The sequence below is a fragment of the Poecilia mexicana genome, unplaced genomic scaffold (genome assembly GCF_051168715.1).
Source record: "Poecilia mexicana isolate PSO_F unplaced genomic scaffold, ASM5116871v1 scaffold_21, whole genome shotgun sequence".
In the NCBI taxonomy this organism is placed as follows: domain Eukaryota; kingdom Metazoa; phylum Chordata; class Actinopteri; order Cyprinodontiformes; family Poeciliidae; genus Poecilia; species Poecilia mexicana.
This window is the reverse complement of record NW_028263390.1, coordinates 16,539,140-16,552,866: the sequence shown is the minus strand read 5'-3', so window position 1 is coordinate 16,552,866 and position 13,727 is coordinate 16,539,140. Positions and strand designations below refer to the sequence as shown.

Here is a 13,727-nt window from a genome sequence, read left to right as displayed (position 1 = left end):
TTTTAGTAGGGCAGTATTATGTGTGCCATAGTTTTGCTCCATCATCAAAAACTCATCTGGAGTTCTGCTTTGATTCTTTCATGCATGTTTGAGAAATCCTTTAATCTCCATAGCAACCATTCAGCTCCTCCTCTGAGCTGCAGTTTTCAAATTTCCACTTAACTTGGAAACCACACAACGGTTCCTTCAGACTAGCCAGCAGCAATTAGCAAACACCTGCTGGAACTATGTATCTGCTGAGCTCGTTATATGATCTACTTCTCAGTGCAATGCTGGTAAAATTTGTTGTTAGAGGGTTAATAGAGTAGTGATGTGATGATTTCCTCAAAAGTGTTGGAAAGAGCAGGACTTCTTAAAGAGACAGATGCCCAATTTCAAAGTGCAAAATTACATAGTTGAATTTCTTTTGAGTCATATTTGATATACATAGCATTTTATAACAACTGAAGGTGACATATTGATTTGATTATGCTACAAAATGATTCTACGTGGCTGGAAAACATATATTCTGCCCCTTTAATAAAAGTCTTGCATAAAGATGTGGGCAAAGCAAATCTTTGTTAATGCTTTCCATCTGCGCTTTAAGCGACTCTGTGCTGAGCCCTTTACACCAGGAAAATTAGCAATACGCTTCACTTATCATAGATTGGTGGGTTAAGAAGAATGTGCACACAAAGCAGATTGCTGACCACATAAAAGGTTAATTATGTCAACTTATCTGTGTTTATATTCATGCTAGGATTCTCTGTAGTTTCAGGTTTCCGTACCGGTCTTTGTACCTCTTTTGTTTCTTTTGTTAACATTCTTTGTGCGGGTAGCTGCATGTTTCTGATTTTCCATTTCTTAAGTCATGGGTTTAAATATTGACTCAACTGTGAATCGAATCCGTTTCCAGTGATTGCATGACGCCATCGATCACGTTACCTTTGGAGAAATCTGCATTCAGGTTCTGTTTGGTACACTGGCAATATTTTTATGGTCCAGAATGGCATTTTGTTGCATCAAAGTTGCTGTGAGATTTATGAGAAAGAAAGCACGAACAGTTATTCCTGAAAAAGACCCACGTTGGACCCTGGGGGGAAACTCACAACATGTTAGGGAAGTAGGTGAGGTGGGTCGGGTTACTGGGAAGCTAGACGTGAATGTTAACACTCATGGGACAGTCTCAAATTAACCCCTGAGCAGCCTTGCTGTTTCGTATCCTCTTACACTAAACTTGCTGGAACCACGTTTTTGTGAAAGAGGAATGTTTTGCGGAAGCGTAGTCTCTCTCTGGTTGAATGTGGTCCGCGGCACCAATGTGCTTTTCATTGCACACTGGCACGCCAAAACATCCCTCCTGCTTTTCTGGGGCAGTAGCGGTGAGTGTGGGCTGCAGTCCTCTAGGGTGGGGTGTTCCCTCTGCTGTGATAGTTTTTCCCCTCGCTTTCCCTGCCCCACCAACTTGAAAGCCATATGGAAAGAATAGGATCGGATTTTCCACACGTGCAGACTCTTGTTTACGTGCCGTCTCCTACGTTTTACGTTTACACTTCTTTCCGGATGTTGATTTTGGAAACAGATGAAAAGACATGAATAATAGTCAGAGCCTTCTCCGTAGATGCAGTCTGTGTGTTGTGTAAAATGCTGAGCATGGATTTTCTAGTGGATTTAAAGATCACAGTGACTGATTCCCTCGAGACACTGCATCCCTATGTTCGCTCCAAACCACAACGCTGACCTCGAGGCGGTGAGAAGGGGCCTTCTCACCAGCATGATAAGACTCTTCTGTTCCATGTCCTGTCAGCAAAGCACTTGACAAATGTATTAGTTGTTCGAAAACTGTGAGGGAACAGGCCTCGAATATCCTGTCTGGTGTCTCTTTGTCTGTGGGAACGACCTTCTTTCTTAGATTTCACGAACAGTGGCAACATTTCATACTGGTTTTATTTTCGGTAAATGAAAACACACAGGCAAAACACATTTGTAGATTAATTGCACAAAAACTTATGTTTAGACAACTTTTTTCTCTTAATCGTAATTATTTTTTTTGCTAACTGATAACGAAAACACATTTAATAGAAAAAATAATTTTTAAAACAGAAATGTGAGCTTGATGTGGTGTTTTTCTTGTTTTTTTTTAAAGCTACCTTTAATCTGACAAGCAAGACTCATTAGGATGTATATTCCAGTTTATTGATTTTGGCTGTACAGTGCCTTGCAAAGATATCTTTAAAGCTTTTGCATATTTTTCACAGTATAATTACAGACCCTTATCTTTTTATTTACACAAACCAACACAATTTTACATGTTTTTGAAGTGCAAGAGAATAGTTTTTTAAATGATATGCAAAAAACAAAAAGCATGCTGTATATTTTGCTTTCTTAATAGAAACGCATTACAACAATATACCTTAGAAGTCAACAGAGTCCCTCCGCATGTTCTTTAATCTCAGTATAACAGATGTTCTGTGAATGACTCAGAGGTTCGTCAGGATATATGAGTGAACAAACAGAATCCTGAAAACTAAGGAATAGGTCAGTGACCTGTGAGATGTAAGTTTCCAGAGAAGCTTAAACCTTCTTTGGAAACTTACATTGTGAAACCTCACAGGTCACTGTTCAGTCCATCATCATGAAATAAAAATAGTTTGGCACGGTTCGTTGGAGTGATGGGAAATCATTTAAAGTACTGAAAATATACCTGTTAGAATCTGGCGACTGTATTCACAGAGGCTCCTGATTATCTGCTACAAGAAAGAATCTCAGGCTCTCAAACTCAGCAAAACTATAAAAGTTGAGAAATGCAGGTCAGAACTGTTGGGGCTGATTCAATATGAGAAACAGTAGAAAATTGATACATTTTATTAGAATTACAAAGTGACCAAAACTAAAGTAGCTGCAGGATAGGAAACTCTCAACTTTTGATGCAAATCGACGACAACGACTCGAATCTTGCAGGGATAAAAGGAAACCATGAGTTACTTGTACAAACAGGGAGCAATGGGAACAAAGAAATGTTAACATCTGCAAGCTGAAAGCAGATGTGAACATCAAACAGAGGAAGTGAGAGCAGCTTAGAGCCACTACTGAGTAATGCTTACAATACTGAGGAATGACATCACAAAGATCTAACCCAAATAAAATGTATTTTTAACACTTAGTGTTTAACAAGAGCGTTTGATCAAACTCCAGCATTTAGACCTCAAAAGGATCATTACATTTTTTTTTGTTTTTCTGAATCACGTTAAGTTTTAATAAAAAGTTATTTTAATCCCTGAGTGGAAAAGTAGCCACTGCATGATGTTGACAAATTGCTTCACATGACTATCCTGCACATACTATTGAAAAGTGGTTTCCCCTTCTGGTGTTTCGCCAGCAGAGTTTGGGTTTTATGTCTGTGACGTCATTCTTTTGGCTGTCACTAAAACAGCCAGTAAACTCAAAGTGGGATTTAATTGACCGTAGCCATTTGTTGACATCAAAGTTAATCTAATCCATGAGGGAACACAATAAACAGCAATGATTCTGCGGGATATTCCTTCTAAAAAGTTGTTTAACCGAGAGAGCCAGACAAAAGCGTACACACCCTAATCCTTTTATTGTGAAGTAGGTTTGTCCAAACTTGTGACCTAAGCTGTATTGTTCAGCTTCCTGGATGTCAGCCATTTTTGACAAGCTATAAATTAATGAAGGTTTCAGAGTAAATTGTGAGTGTTTGTGTAAACTGGAACATAGCGTGTCCACCAGTTCAACTATTTCAATGGCATCTTCTTCCTGTAAACTGGCCTAAAACGTTTGTTTGACTTATGTAAATTATTAAATGAAAACAAGATGTCTTTTGTGGATCAGTGAAGGATAAATAAAATTTGAAAGGATCTATAAACGCCATGGGTTCAATAGTTACATTATTTTAGGAGTTAGAGATAAAACATCCATTTACTGGAATTGGTTCTTGAAGAACATTCAGATGTTTTTTATTATCTGTAAGCATATTCGTCCAGTGGAGAATCTGGCATCCAACGCTGATTCTTTTCCGGTCTCTGCTTGTTAAGTCTGTTTCTGCTCGACATTTTCTCAGATTAAAAGAAACACGATTGACTGGAAATACTTCCCTAGTTTTACTGGAAGAACACAGTGTCCTCTGTGTACCTCTAAGTCCAGATATCTTTTTGGTGTGAATGGGGAAGTCACATAACTCAACTATTACTTTTAAACCAATATTAGAAAAACTGTCACCTATAGAGGTTTCAGTATTCTGGGGGCTTTTTTCTGTCCAGGGAATCAGACTCTTGTAAGGTTTTTCATGGCAAACTGTTGTCTGAAAAAGTTTAGATAAATACTAATTTGAATATGTCAATGATGCAAGACCTCACTTTTATTAGGACCAGTTCTGTGTAAGACTCTATATTCCCTTATTTCACCTTCTTGGAAAAAGGGGCATCGACAATTTTATTAAAAGCTAATATGTCTAACGTGTTACCATTTACAAGAGTATGACTTGTAATGATCAAGGGAAAATTGTGCTGAAAAGAATAGCATTGCTGATCCTGCAGCATTGTTCCTTCTTAACGTTGGATTATTTGGATGTTGAAAAATGTGCTTAAATTGAAAGTTGTATTTCAAAAAGATTAAAAAAATAACTTGACGGTCTCATTATGATTTTTTAGTGAATTTAAATCCCATAATTTATAAGTGTTTGTGGTCTGGCTTTGAGATTGACAGTGAAAAATATAAATCACAATAAACATAACATTTTTACTGATGCCGTTTTTCTTTCTCAACAGGAGGAAGTCTCTGGAAAAAATTCACACAGGAGATCGGGGAGGCTAAGTGTCCACCTGGGTAATGAAACGGCAGATGACCCGTTTTTGAGGGATGTGTTTCTTTATGCACTGAAAAAAGAGAATGGAGCTCCAACTTTAAAAGAAAATATTAAGATGATTCATGGAATCAAATTTGTCAAACTAACATGATAACTTAAACTTAATACATCTACTTTGATCAACTTAATTTGATTAGTTGTGAGAAATTAACTCGTTGGATCATCTGATTTGTTTTTTCAGTGTGACATGTTGCTAAAAACAAAGTTTTTCAGTCAATTGCTGTTGTAAAAAGCTCTTTGTTGGAAGATGGCAATAAAATGGTGATAAAATTTTAAATGGTGACATTTTCCTACATTTAGGCAGTTTAATTTGTTCCTTTATGTTTTTTAACAGAAGTGTAGCCAACCCAAAATGTCAGTTTGCTTTTTTTTTCCCCCAATGGTGTCATTATATTGGGAAATAGTAGTTGTCGCCATGGAAACTGGGTTAATGACTTTGACTAATCAGGCATGTGCTTGTGAGGAGATAAAACCACACACAAACATAGAGTAAGCTAGACAGACGCATCCTGCAGTGGAAAATTAAACATGTTGCTCAAAATGACCTGAACTTTTGTTTTAAAATAGAAATCGCATAAATGTGGTCTGTGTTTTATTTTTTTACTTGACCCTGAGTATGCAAACCACACTTTCATATATTGAAATTGAGTATTTGTACTCTAAGGAAATAGTCATATTGTTTACATGCAGAGATGTTTCTTCATGAATGAATGAATTTATTAATTTGTTCACAGCCTAAGGCTTTCAAACAGTGTTTTCTGTACTCAGGTTGCAAAAGAGGAATGCAAGCTGAATGTGCAGGTTGTCAAAACATGTTTCCATCTATGGGTCAGGTTCAGCTCCTTCAGTTACAAAATATTTGATCAGTAATATAACCGCCCTATTTTCACACCGTTGGGTTTTTTTATCACTGATCTTGCAGCTTAGCATCAAGAAATAGCTGTTTATAATAAACAGGCGGCCCTGTGAGATTTCCACACCTATTTCCTCATACCGTTTCCTGCTAATTATACATGGAAGCAAAACAAGCAAATTAAATAAGTGAGGTTTTTCCTTTGCCCAGTTTTTCCAGGCCTCCTCTTCTCCTCGTGTCCTTGGACGGTTTCCGAGCAGAGTACCTGAAAGATCACCATAGTCGGCTGCCCGTCATCAACAAGCTGCGTAAGTCAGTAAAGCGGTCGCCGCCTCAACTCGCCAAGATTTTACTGTTGGTGTTACAAGCAGTTTTTGTTCTGCAGGAAAGGATGGAACAACAACATCTTACATGAGGCCTGTTTATCCCACAAAGACTTTCCCCAACCACTACACCATCGTTACTGTAAGCCAGAGGCGTCAGACTCATTTTCATTTTGGGCTACATAAAAAAATCTGAATGTTCTTAAAGGGCCGGTTGTGCCAGAATGTATTGATAAAACCCATTAAATTGTTAAAATATTAATAAATAGTTGTTTGTTTCGGCATTCAATAGGCATTTCTTAAAATTAAATAACATTGGACATCTTTTCATATCGCTGAGGATTTAGTGACTTTTTTTTGCAATCAAAATCCCAGATTTTGTGGTGCTAATTTAAAAATATTTGTTAGGACTTTTTACGATATTTATGCTAATGTATGATGTGAAGTGTAAGTAATCGCCATATCGGTCAACGATTATAACTTAAACTCAATGTTTTTGGCCAATTTTGAGAAAAATTTGCAGTAAAATCAGGAAAAAAAATGTGGAGATCTGTTGATTTTGTGAGAATTTTGTATGAATTTTGCAGATTTGTGAAAAACTGGAGGGATCTATTGATGTAATTTCTAGATGGCCACATAAAAAGCTATAGTGGGCCAGATTTGGCCCCCAGGCCTCTAGTTTGACACATGTGCTGTAAATGTTTCAGTTTGTCATGAGTTTAATTTACTCATTACTTTATGTACTCATTCAAATAATGTAACACTTCGTTAAAATATTATTACATTTAAAAAGTTTTTTTAGATCTTGAAAGCAACATGTCCAGGACAACAATTACATTTAATCTGATTAATGTGAAACAAAAGTTTCCTTTTGTATCGTTTAGCTGAAGCCTGAAGTTACAAAGAGGGAACTAAGAATCAAAATTGTCTCTTTTTTCAAAGGTATCATTCAGGAGATGACAAAAACAGCATTTTGATAGCAGAATATGTGCTACAGATTTGCTAAAACAAGTTGTTGGAGGGTTGCTCATAAACTCCTACCAAAGAAGACTGAATGCTGTAATTAAATCAAAAAATGCACACGAATTGTACCAGCTTACTGCAGCCTTTTTTTATATGTAGCACTTTTCCTAAAGTGGGATAACTTCTGAAATGATTTATAATTTTTATTCAACCTGCCTCGTCAATGAATGCATGCTTTCACGTTTCTATTGACGTCATGTTTTAATCTGAGACACAACAAGGGTTCCTAACAATGAATAATGGGTTCAGAAAGGAAAGAACATCTGGTTTAATCTTTAGAAATCTGTCATTTTACGTGTCCAAAGTCTAAAAGAGATGGCTCACAACTACGTTTTTACCAGAATCTCAAATAAATGCAGTTTAAACCCAATAAGTTACATATTTTAAAGTTTATAGCTAGTATTAGATGAGTTGGACTTGCTGTAGTTTGGACCTAAAGGACATAACTTTAAATGTTTTAAATGCTTTTCACCACTGCTGTTAGTTTCTTTCTTCATGTGTGCTTCAAGGTTTTCTCTTCCCGCAGTGTTAGAAAGTCATTGCTCTATTGAGGCCTAATAGCTTACATGTGCATGGAAAAAAACAGCTTTTTAAGATGGATTCCACCTCTGTTTTTCAAAAACAGACCCCACCATTAAAGTAAATTCTTTAGTATTTCCAGTAATACAGTCTGCCAAGATGTGACGCCCAGAAAATACAATGCAGAATACAGGAGGCACAAATTTGAGCATGAAATGCATTTTAGAGGGATTAAAAACACATTTTAAGGAGCTTTATAGAATCGCAAAGGCCTTAATCATGTCTGGAGCTTTTTATTTTCAGAAAAACAGGAGTTAAACCCCTGCAGCTACTGTATCAAAACAGCTCAGTGTGCCTGTGTGTTTATTTGATCTCTGTCTCCTGCAGGGTCTTTATCCCGAGTCTCATGGGATCGTAGACAACAAGATGTATGATGTGACCCGAAACGCCTTTTTCACCTTGAAAACAGATGAGAAATTCAACTCACACTGGTACCAGGGCGAACCGGTGAGTGTCTGTGTACAAAGGTAGAATTTCAATCCTGTAGTTCTGTCAGGAATTAAAGTGTGGTCTTATCAAGATACAAGATCACAAAGCAGATTTGAGCAATGCTGAATTTTACTGTAATATCTGAATGTCTCCGAGTTGCTCATGGTTTACCAACCCTGGTCTTATTCAAAATCTGCTGTGATTCATAAAAAAGGATATCCTGCCTTGCGTAAGTCTGAGTATTCATCATGCTGTAATTTGCCCTCCCCGTTGCAACGTTCCTGTTGAAATTTTAGATTCAGCTTGTTTAAGTGTTGACTTGTGATAGTTGTGCTTACTTAAGCACTTTGTGGCTCTTACTTAAACTTTATCTCAATCCTCTTTTGTGTGACGAACTGCTTCACTTCACTGTCTTTTGTGCAGCAGCTGCATGACTTTGCAAAAGGGTAATAATGATCGCCCTGCGTAGCTGTGTCTTTCAGTAAAGACTACCAAACCAGTACTACAAATCGTGTGCCAAAATATGTTTAGAGCATTAATGTGTCAGTAGAGCCATCCTACCCACAGATTGGAACTGATTTTTCAAAGAATGGAGAGATAAAACTTCTAAATGACTCAAAAAAAGATCCCATGCCTCTTGTTTGTGTCCATTTTCTCTGCCATCATCAAAAACGCTGCACTATTTTCTTTTTCATTTGTTTTTCTTATTCAGGTGTGGCTCACCGCAATGCGTCAGAAACTAAAAGCAGGCACGTTCTTCTGGCCAGGTTCTGATGTTGCTATTAATGGATCATTCCCAACTCTCTACAGGATGTATGATAGGTAAGGCTGAATCTTATGGTATTAAATATGTCCTTATGTTAACTTCCAGTGTATAAGATGTTTTTGTAATGCCGCCTTTACAAACTTTTTGTGTGCAGGAACATTAAGTTTGAGAACAGACTGGAAACAGTGTTCGAGTGGCTGAGTTTATCCGAGAAGGAAAGGTGCTGCTTATTCTATGTTAACTACTAAAACTCTCATGGAAAAGCACAAATCCTGTTTCAATATTGTGTCTGCTTTCAGACCTGACTTTTACACCTTGTACCTGGAAGAACCGGACAGCACAGGACATGCTTTCGGCCCAAAAAGTTCACAGGTGAGTTAAAACCGTTACTGCCTTAGGCTTGTTCTAGTTGCCATTGTATTGAACCAAAGCGCTTACAGCCTTGTGTTGTTCCTTCAGGTGATCGCTGCTTTGGAGAAGGTTGACTCGATTCTGGGCGATCTCATGGATGGACTTTTTACAAGAGATCTTCACCAGTGTGTCAACTTAATGATCGTATCTGACCACGGTGAGGTTGTTGTTCTGTTCAAAAGACAGAACTTAGAGAAATATAATTAGAATAAAACATACAGACCCATGAGTCCAATAAAGACAGAAAATACATGAGTTGCATGACTGAGAAGAGATTCCACCGACTACAGGATGAAAAATCAGTTATCCCAATCACACAAGGAGGATATTTTTGAGGGAAGCATTTCTATGAGTATCTGGAGACCATATGTCTAGCCCTGTAATTACACAGCACAGATCAATGTTTCTATGAGCGCGTGGCCAGGGCGATGCCCAGCGATTCTCATCAAAGAGTTTTCTTCCAAGAAAAGACACCAACTTGTGTGCATGGTAGTAGTTATTAGTTTGCAGTTTGTCATGAAACACAGAAAACAAGATGCACGCAGCAGGGTTCTCATGTCCCACCCAAAATACTGCTGACAGATGTTGAGCTGATACTATAAGCTTCCACATCACTTCTGAAAGCCTTAAAGTGATTGTTTATGTGAGGATCTGTAAAGATCTTTGAATCAAGTCAGCATCCAATTTGCTGTAGTTAAATATGAGCTTATGACAATTTATAGATTTTTATAAATTGTTTTAAATATCTGCTTTAAATATCTAGAAATTTGTGGCCGATTTCTGAGTTTTTGTTTTTGAAAAGCTTTAACCTGCTGACATAATTTTTAAACAGTTACAATGTCTCTTAGATAAATATGATGACAGACTTTTTCTCAACTTCCTGCCACGAGTGCTAATTAATTATTTACATCATGAGCAGAGGTAATGTACACTGTGTAAAAGTTTTACTCTGTATACAGACAAAATGATTTAGTTAAAATTTTAAACAGTTTTTAAACTGAGGTTACTTTCAGTAATTGTGAACATGAGTGTTTCGTCACATCCCATGACAGGCAGAATTTGAAACTGTAAAAAGTAAAACACAACAATGTTGCTGTGTTATTTTCATCCGTCCACTAAGTAGTTCAAGGTCAGTTTGTTTCTTTATCAATTTGACAAAACATCCTGTAACAAACGTACAAATGTACTTTTTGTCCTTGTATAAGAAAACATCCTTAATTTCTATTTTCAGGTTTTAAAATAAAGAAAGATGTAACATTTTTGCAATAAAATTAAGAGATTTTTTTCCTTTGGAATGTTTATTTGTGAAAAATGCTATATATAAAAAAACTTTTGTATTCTTGAAAGTTTATTTATGTATACCTAACATCAGAATAATATTTCTTGGGAACACAATCTTGGCCCATAAAGCTGATTTTGCTTCTAAAAACGTACTTAGTTACCAACTTACTGATAAACATGTTAATTATTTTATGGATATTTTTTGAAAAATTTGAAAAACAACTAAAACCTGCAATTATATGCAGGTTCTTTATTATGTTTTGGTTAAAGTTATTAAGACTTTACAGCTGCAGATTGGAAACCTTGTAATCGCACCATTCCAATACCAGTAGTTAAAGGAACAATAATACACTTGTAATCTATTATTATTTATTTTATGAAAAGTATTTTGATGGCTGACATTTATACAAAGTCGTTACTTCAATAGGAATGGAGGAGGCTTCCTGTCAAAGGGCAGCCTATGTGTCGACATACCAGCAAGACACATCCAACTTCACGGTCATCCAGGGCCCAGCAGCTCGCATCCGACCGAAGCGCCTCCCACAGGACTACTTCTCCTGTGAGTTCCTGTCCGCGCAGATTTAACAGTCTTTTGGTCTTAGTCTGCTTGAAACCAGAGAGCCTGACTTTCCCTTACTGTTCATTTCCGCAGTCGACTATGAGGGCCTGATAAAGAACCTGTCGGTATGCCAAGTATTCCAAGCGTGACTTTTTGTGTTGATAGGAAGAATGAAAAATCATGTGCTTGTGTGGCTTCATGACAAACAGTCCCGTCGTCTCTCTGCTGTGTGTTGATCCTCTCCGTCTGTGTGCATTCTGAAGTGCAGGGCCCCTGACCAGCCAATGAAGCCGTACCTCAAAGAAAACCTCCCCAAAAGGATGCACTTTGCATACAACAAGCGCATAGAGAGGGGTCACCTGTACATGAAGGAGGGCTGGCAGGCAGCGCTGTAAGTAATCAGATCATCATCTCCTTTCGCACAGCAGTTTGCATAAACTGGACGACATTAGATGCTAATATCTGCTCCAGTCTAATAATATGGTTTAGTTAAGCAACAAAGTTTGTCTAGTTTGGGTGTTTTTTATATTTTTATGCTATGAGGGGATTTTGATTTTGGGACAATTTGCAATTATAAGTATTTCTGTAAATATGTGACAAAACACGGCAAAACCAGGAAAATGTCGCTGGAGCAGAAAGATGGAGGAAAAAAATAAAAACCATTCCTCTCTCACAAAATAATGATTTTCAATTTATAGAAAATGATCTAATAACTTTTGAGCAACAATCCTTTATGCTACTGACATCTTGATTATTGCAGTTATATATATTTTATGTTATTTTCATCTTCATACATGAAAGATGAAAACATAGAAACTGGTAAATGAAGTAGTAGTTTATGTTATCTCTCTAACATTAGTTTTATTTTAATGTATGAATATTATTACATACGTTTTTTGGACGGTATGAGGGCAAAAGGATTTACAATCCCCAGGTCTGTCACAATAATCAATAAATCAGATGATAAATTAAAACAAACTCAATCATTTCCATCAGCATGATTTATTGTTTCTCTTTTTTTCTCTCTTTCTACTAAAAACTGGATGATAAAAGTCCTCAGTTTAGTGCTTTCGTCTCAACTAGCGCTTTTTTTAAGGAAAATTTTGTTTACAAAGTTTCAAAAATAATTTTATTTGTTGTTTTGTTTATTTATTTTGGATATTTAATATGTCTTCCAGTTCCAGTGTTAAATGTTCATTAGAATTTAAAGTTTATTGATCTTTGAGAATGTGTTCTTGTATTATTGTTTTGCCTTTACCGTTATTTTACTTAAAAATGGTCTGAAAACAACATTATCGTTTATCGCAATAACTTCTATTACACTTTATCGTCCAGCAAAATTTGTTATCGTGATGCTTGAACTGGTAGTTCAAATAGCCAACGCTTGCTTTGTGTTCAGAAAGTACATTTTTCTGATAGAAAACAGATAACTTTTATCTATTACTTCTTATAACTTGTGCTTAGAAAGTATTTTCTTCTTATAGAATATTCCAAAAGGTTTACATCAGAGCACTTTTTTTGTTTTTGTAATGAAAAGGCTGTAATTTTTTTCTAAATGTGACACGTCACATGATGGATAAACTGCAGTCATAAATCTTTTACAGTAACTAATGACAGGAACCATGTGTGATGAACGAAGGATGTTGGGAAGAAATAGCACAAATCCTTTGATTTGCACCAACCCTGTAATTGTGGCAAATTGCTTCAAGCTGGACAAATAAAGCTACTGACTTGACAGAGTCAAGAAACTGTGCAGTGGAAGATGTTTAATATACTTTACTATTTCTTCTAATTTTGCTTTTCCTGTTCAAATGCTTTCTTCTCAGTAAAAAAGACGATGTCAAGTATTGCACCGGTGGTTTCCATGGCTCAGACAATCTCTTCACCAACATGCAGGTCAGAGGAAGGAAGGATGTGTGTGCTTGCCAGGGTCAAGACATTTTGTATCATGACGTTTTTATTCTTAAGAAAACAGGAACTTCTTATATTTAGCTGTTGATATATGAGGAAAAAAAAGGTTTTCTATAATCAGAATATTAACCTCTCTGGGTATTTGAGACTTGAAGGAATAAAAAGCTTCTGTGAAGAAGTAGAGGGACTTTAAAAACAAGTAATTGGTATATTTAGTAGTTCAACATTCTTTCGTTTTCGTGTTACTGTTTGAAAACAATAAAATGAGATCTTGAACCACCTCTGGTTCTTTTGCAGAAACCCACAAACCAACAGACAGGAGAGGACATATTTGGACAAACCTCTACAGAGCCCTTAAGTAGTGTGGAGAACTGAGATTATCTGAGAATTAAGCAAATTGCAATAATTGCGCAATAGTTTGAGAAGTTTCTCTCAACCTAAATGCAGAAAGATTTCAACTTAATACCACTGTAATTAATCTTAGTCATCACAGTTTCTTTTAATTGTCTAGATTAATTTGTCACATGCTGTAATTTGACTTAGAGCACTTAGTTGGTTACTTATTTAGTAAGAACCAAAATTATTTCTTCCTCTCCTTTCGTGTAAAATAGAATAAAAACAGCCTTTATTGTCCCACCAAGTGGAAATTCAGTATAGAAAACTGTTTAGGTTTAGGTCAATTCAGAGCTTGACTTCTCTTTAAATATTTACCAATGAACTAAATAAGT

At 36.4% G+C, this 13,727-nt stretch overlaps 1 protein-coding gene across 1 annotated transcript in view; it reads left to right on the top strand.

Annotated features, from left to right (window-relative positions):
• The window catches only part of enpp1 (ectonucleotide pyrophosphatase/phosphodiesterase 1), a 33,707-nt gene that overhangs the window by 8,731 nt on the left and 11,249 nt on the right, over positions 1-13,727 (top strand). Inside the window, exons 3-14 of the mRNA XM_088001801.1 lie at positions 4,767-4,824; positions 5,928-6,025; positions 6,103-6,182; positions 7,970-8,089; positions 8,784-8,893; positions 8,992-9,057; positions 9,137-9,209; positions 9,297-9,405; positions 10,957-11,088; positions 11,182-11,213; positions 11,352-11,479; positions 12,915-12,984. Coding sequence (XP_087857927.1) covers positions 4,767-4,824; positions 5,928-6,025; positions 6,103-6,182; positions 7,970-8,089; positions 8,784-8,893; positions 8,992-9,057; positions 9,137-9,209; positions 9,297-9,405; positions 10,957-11,088; positions 11,182-11,213; positions 11,352-11,479; positions 12,915-12,984 — 1,076 coding nt within the window. The remainder of the gene's footprint in view (positions 1-4,766; positions 4,825-5,927; positions 6,026-6,102; positions 6,183-7,969; positions 8,090-8,783; positions 8,894-8,991; positions 9,058-9,136; positions 9,210-9,296; positions 9,406-10,956; positions 11,089-11,181; positions 11,214-11,351; positions 11,480-12,914; positions 12,985-13,727) is intronic.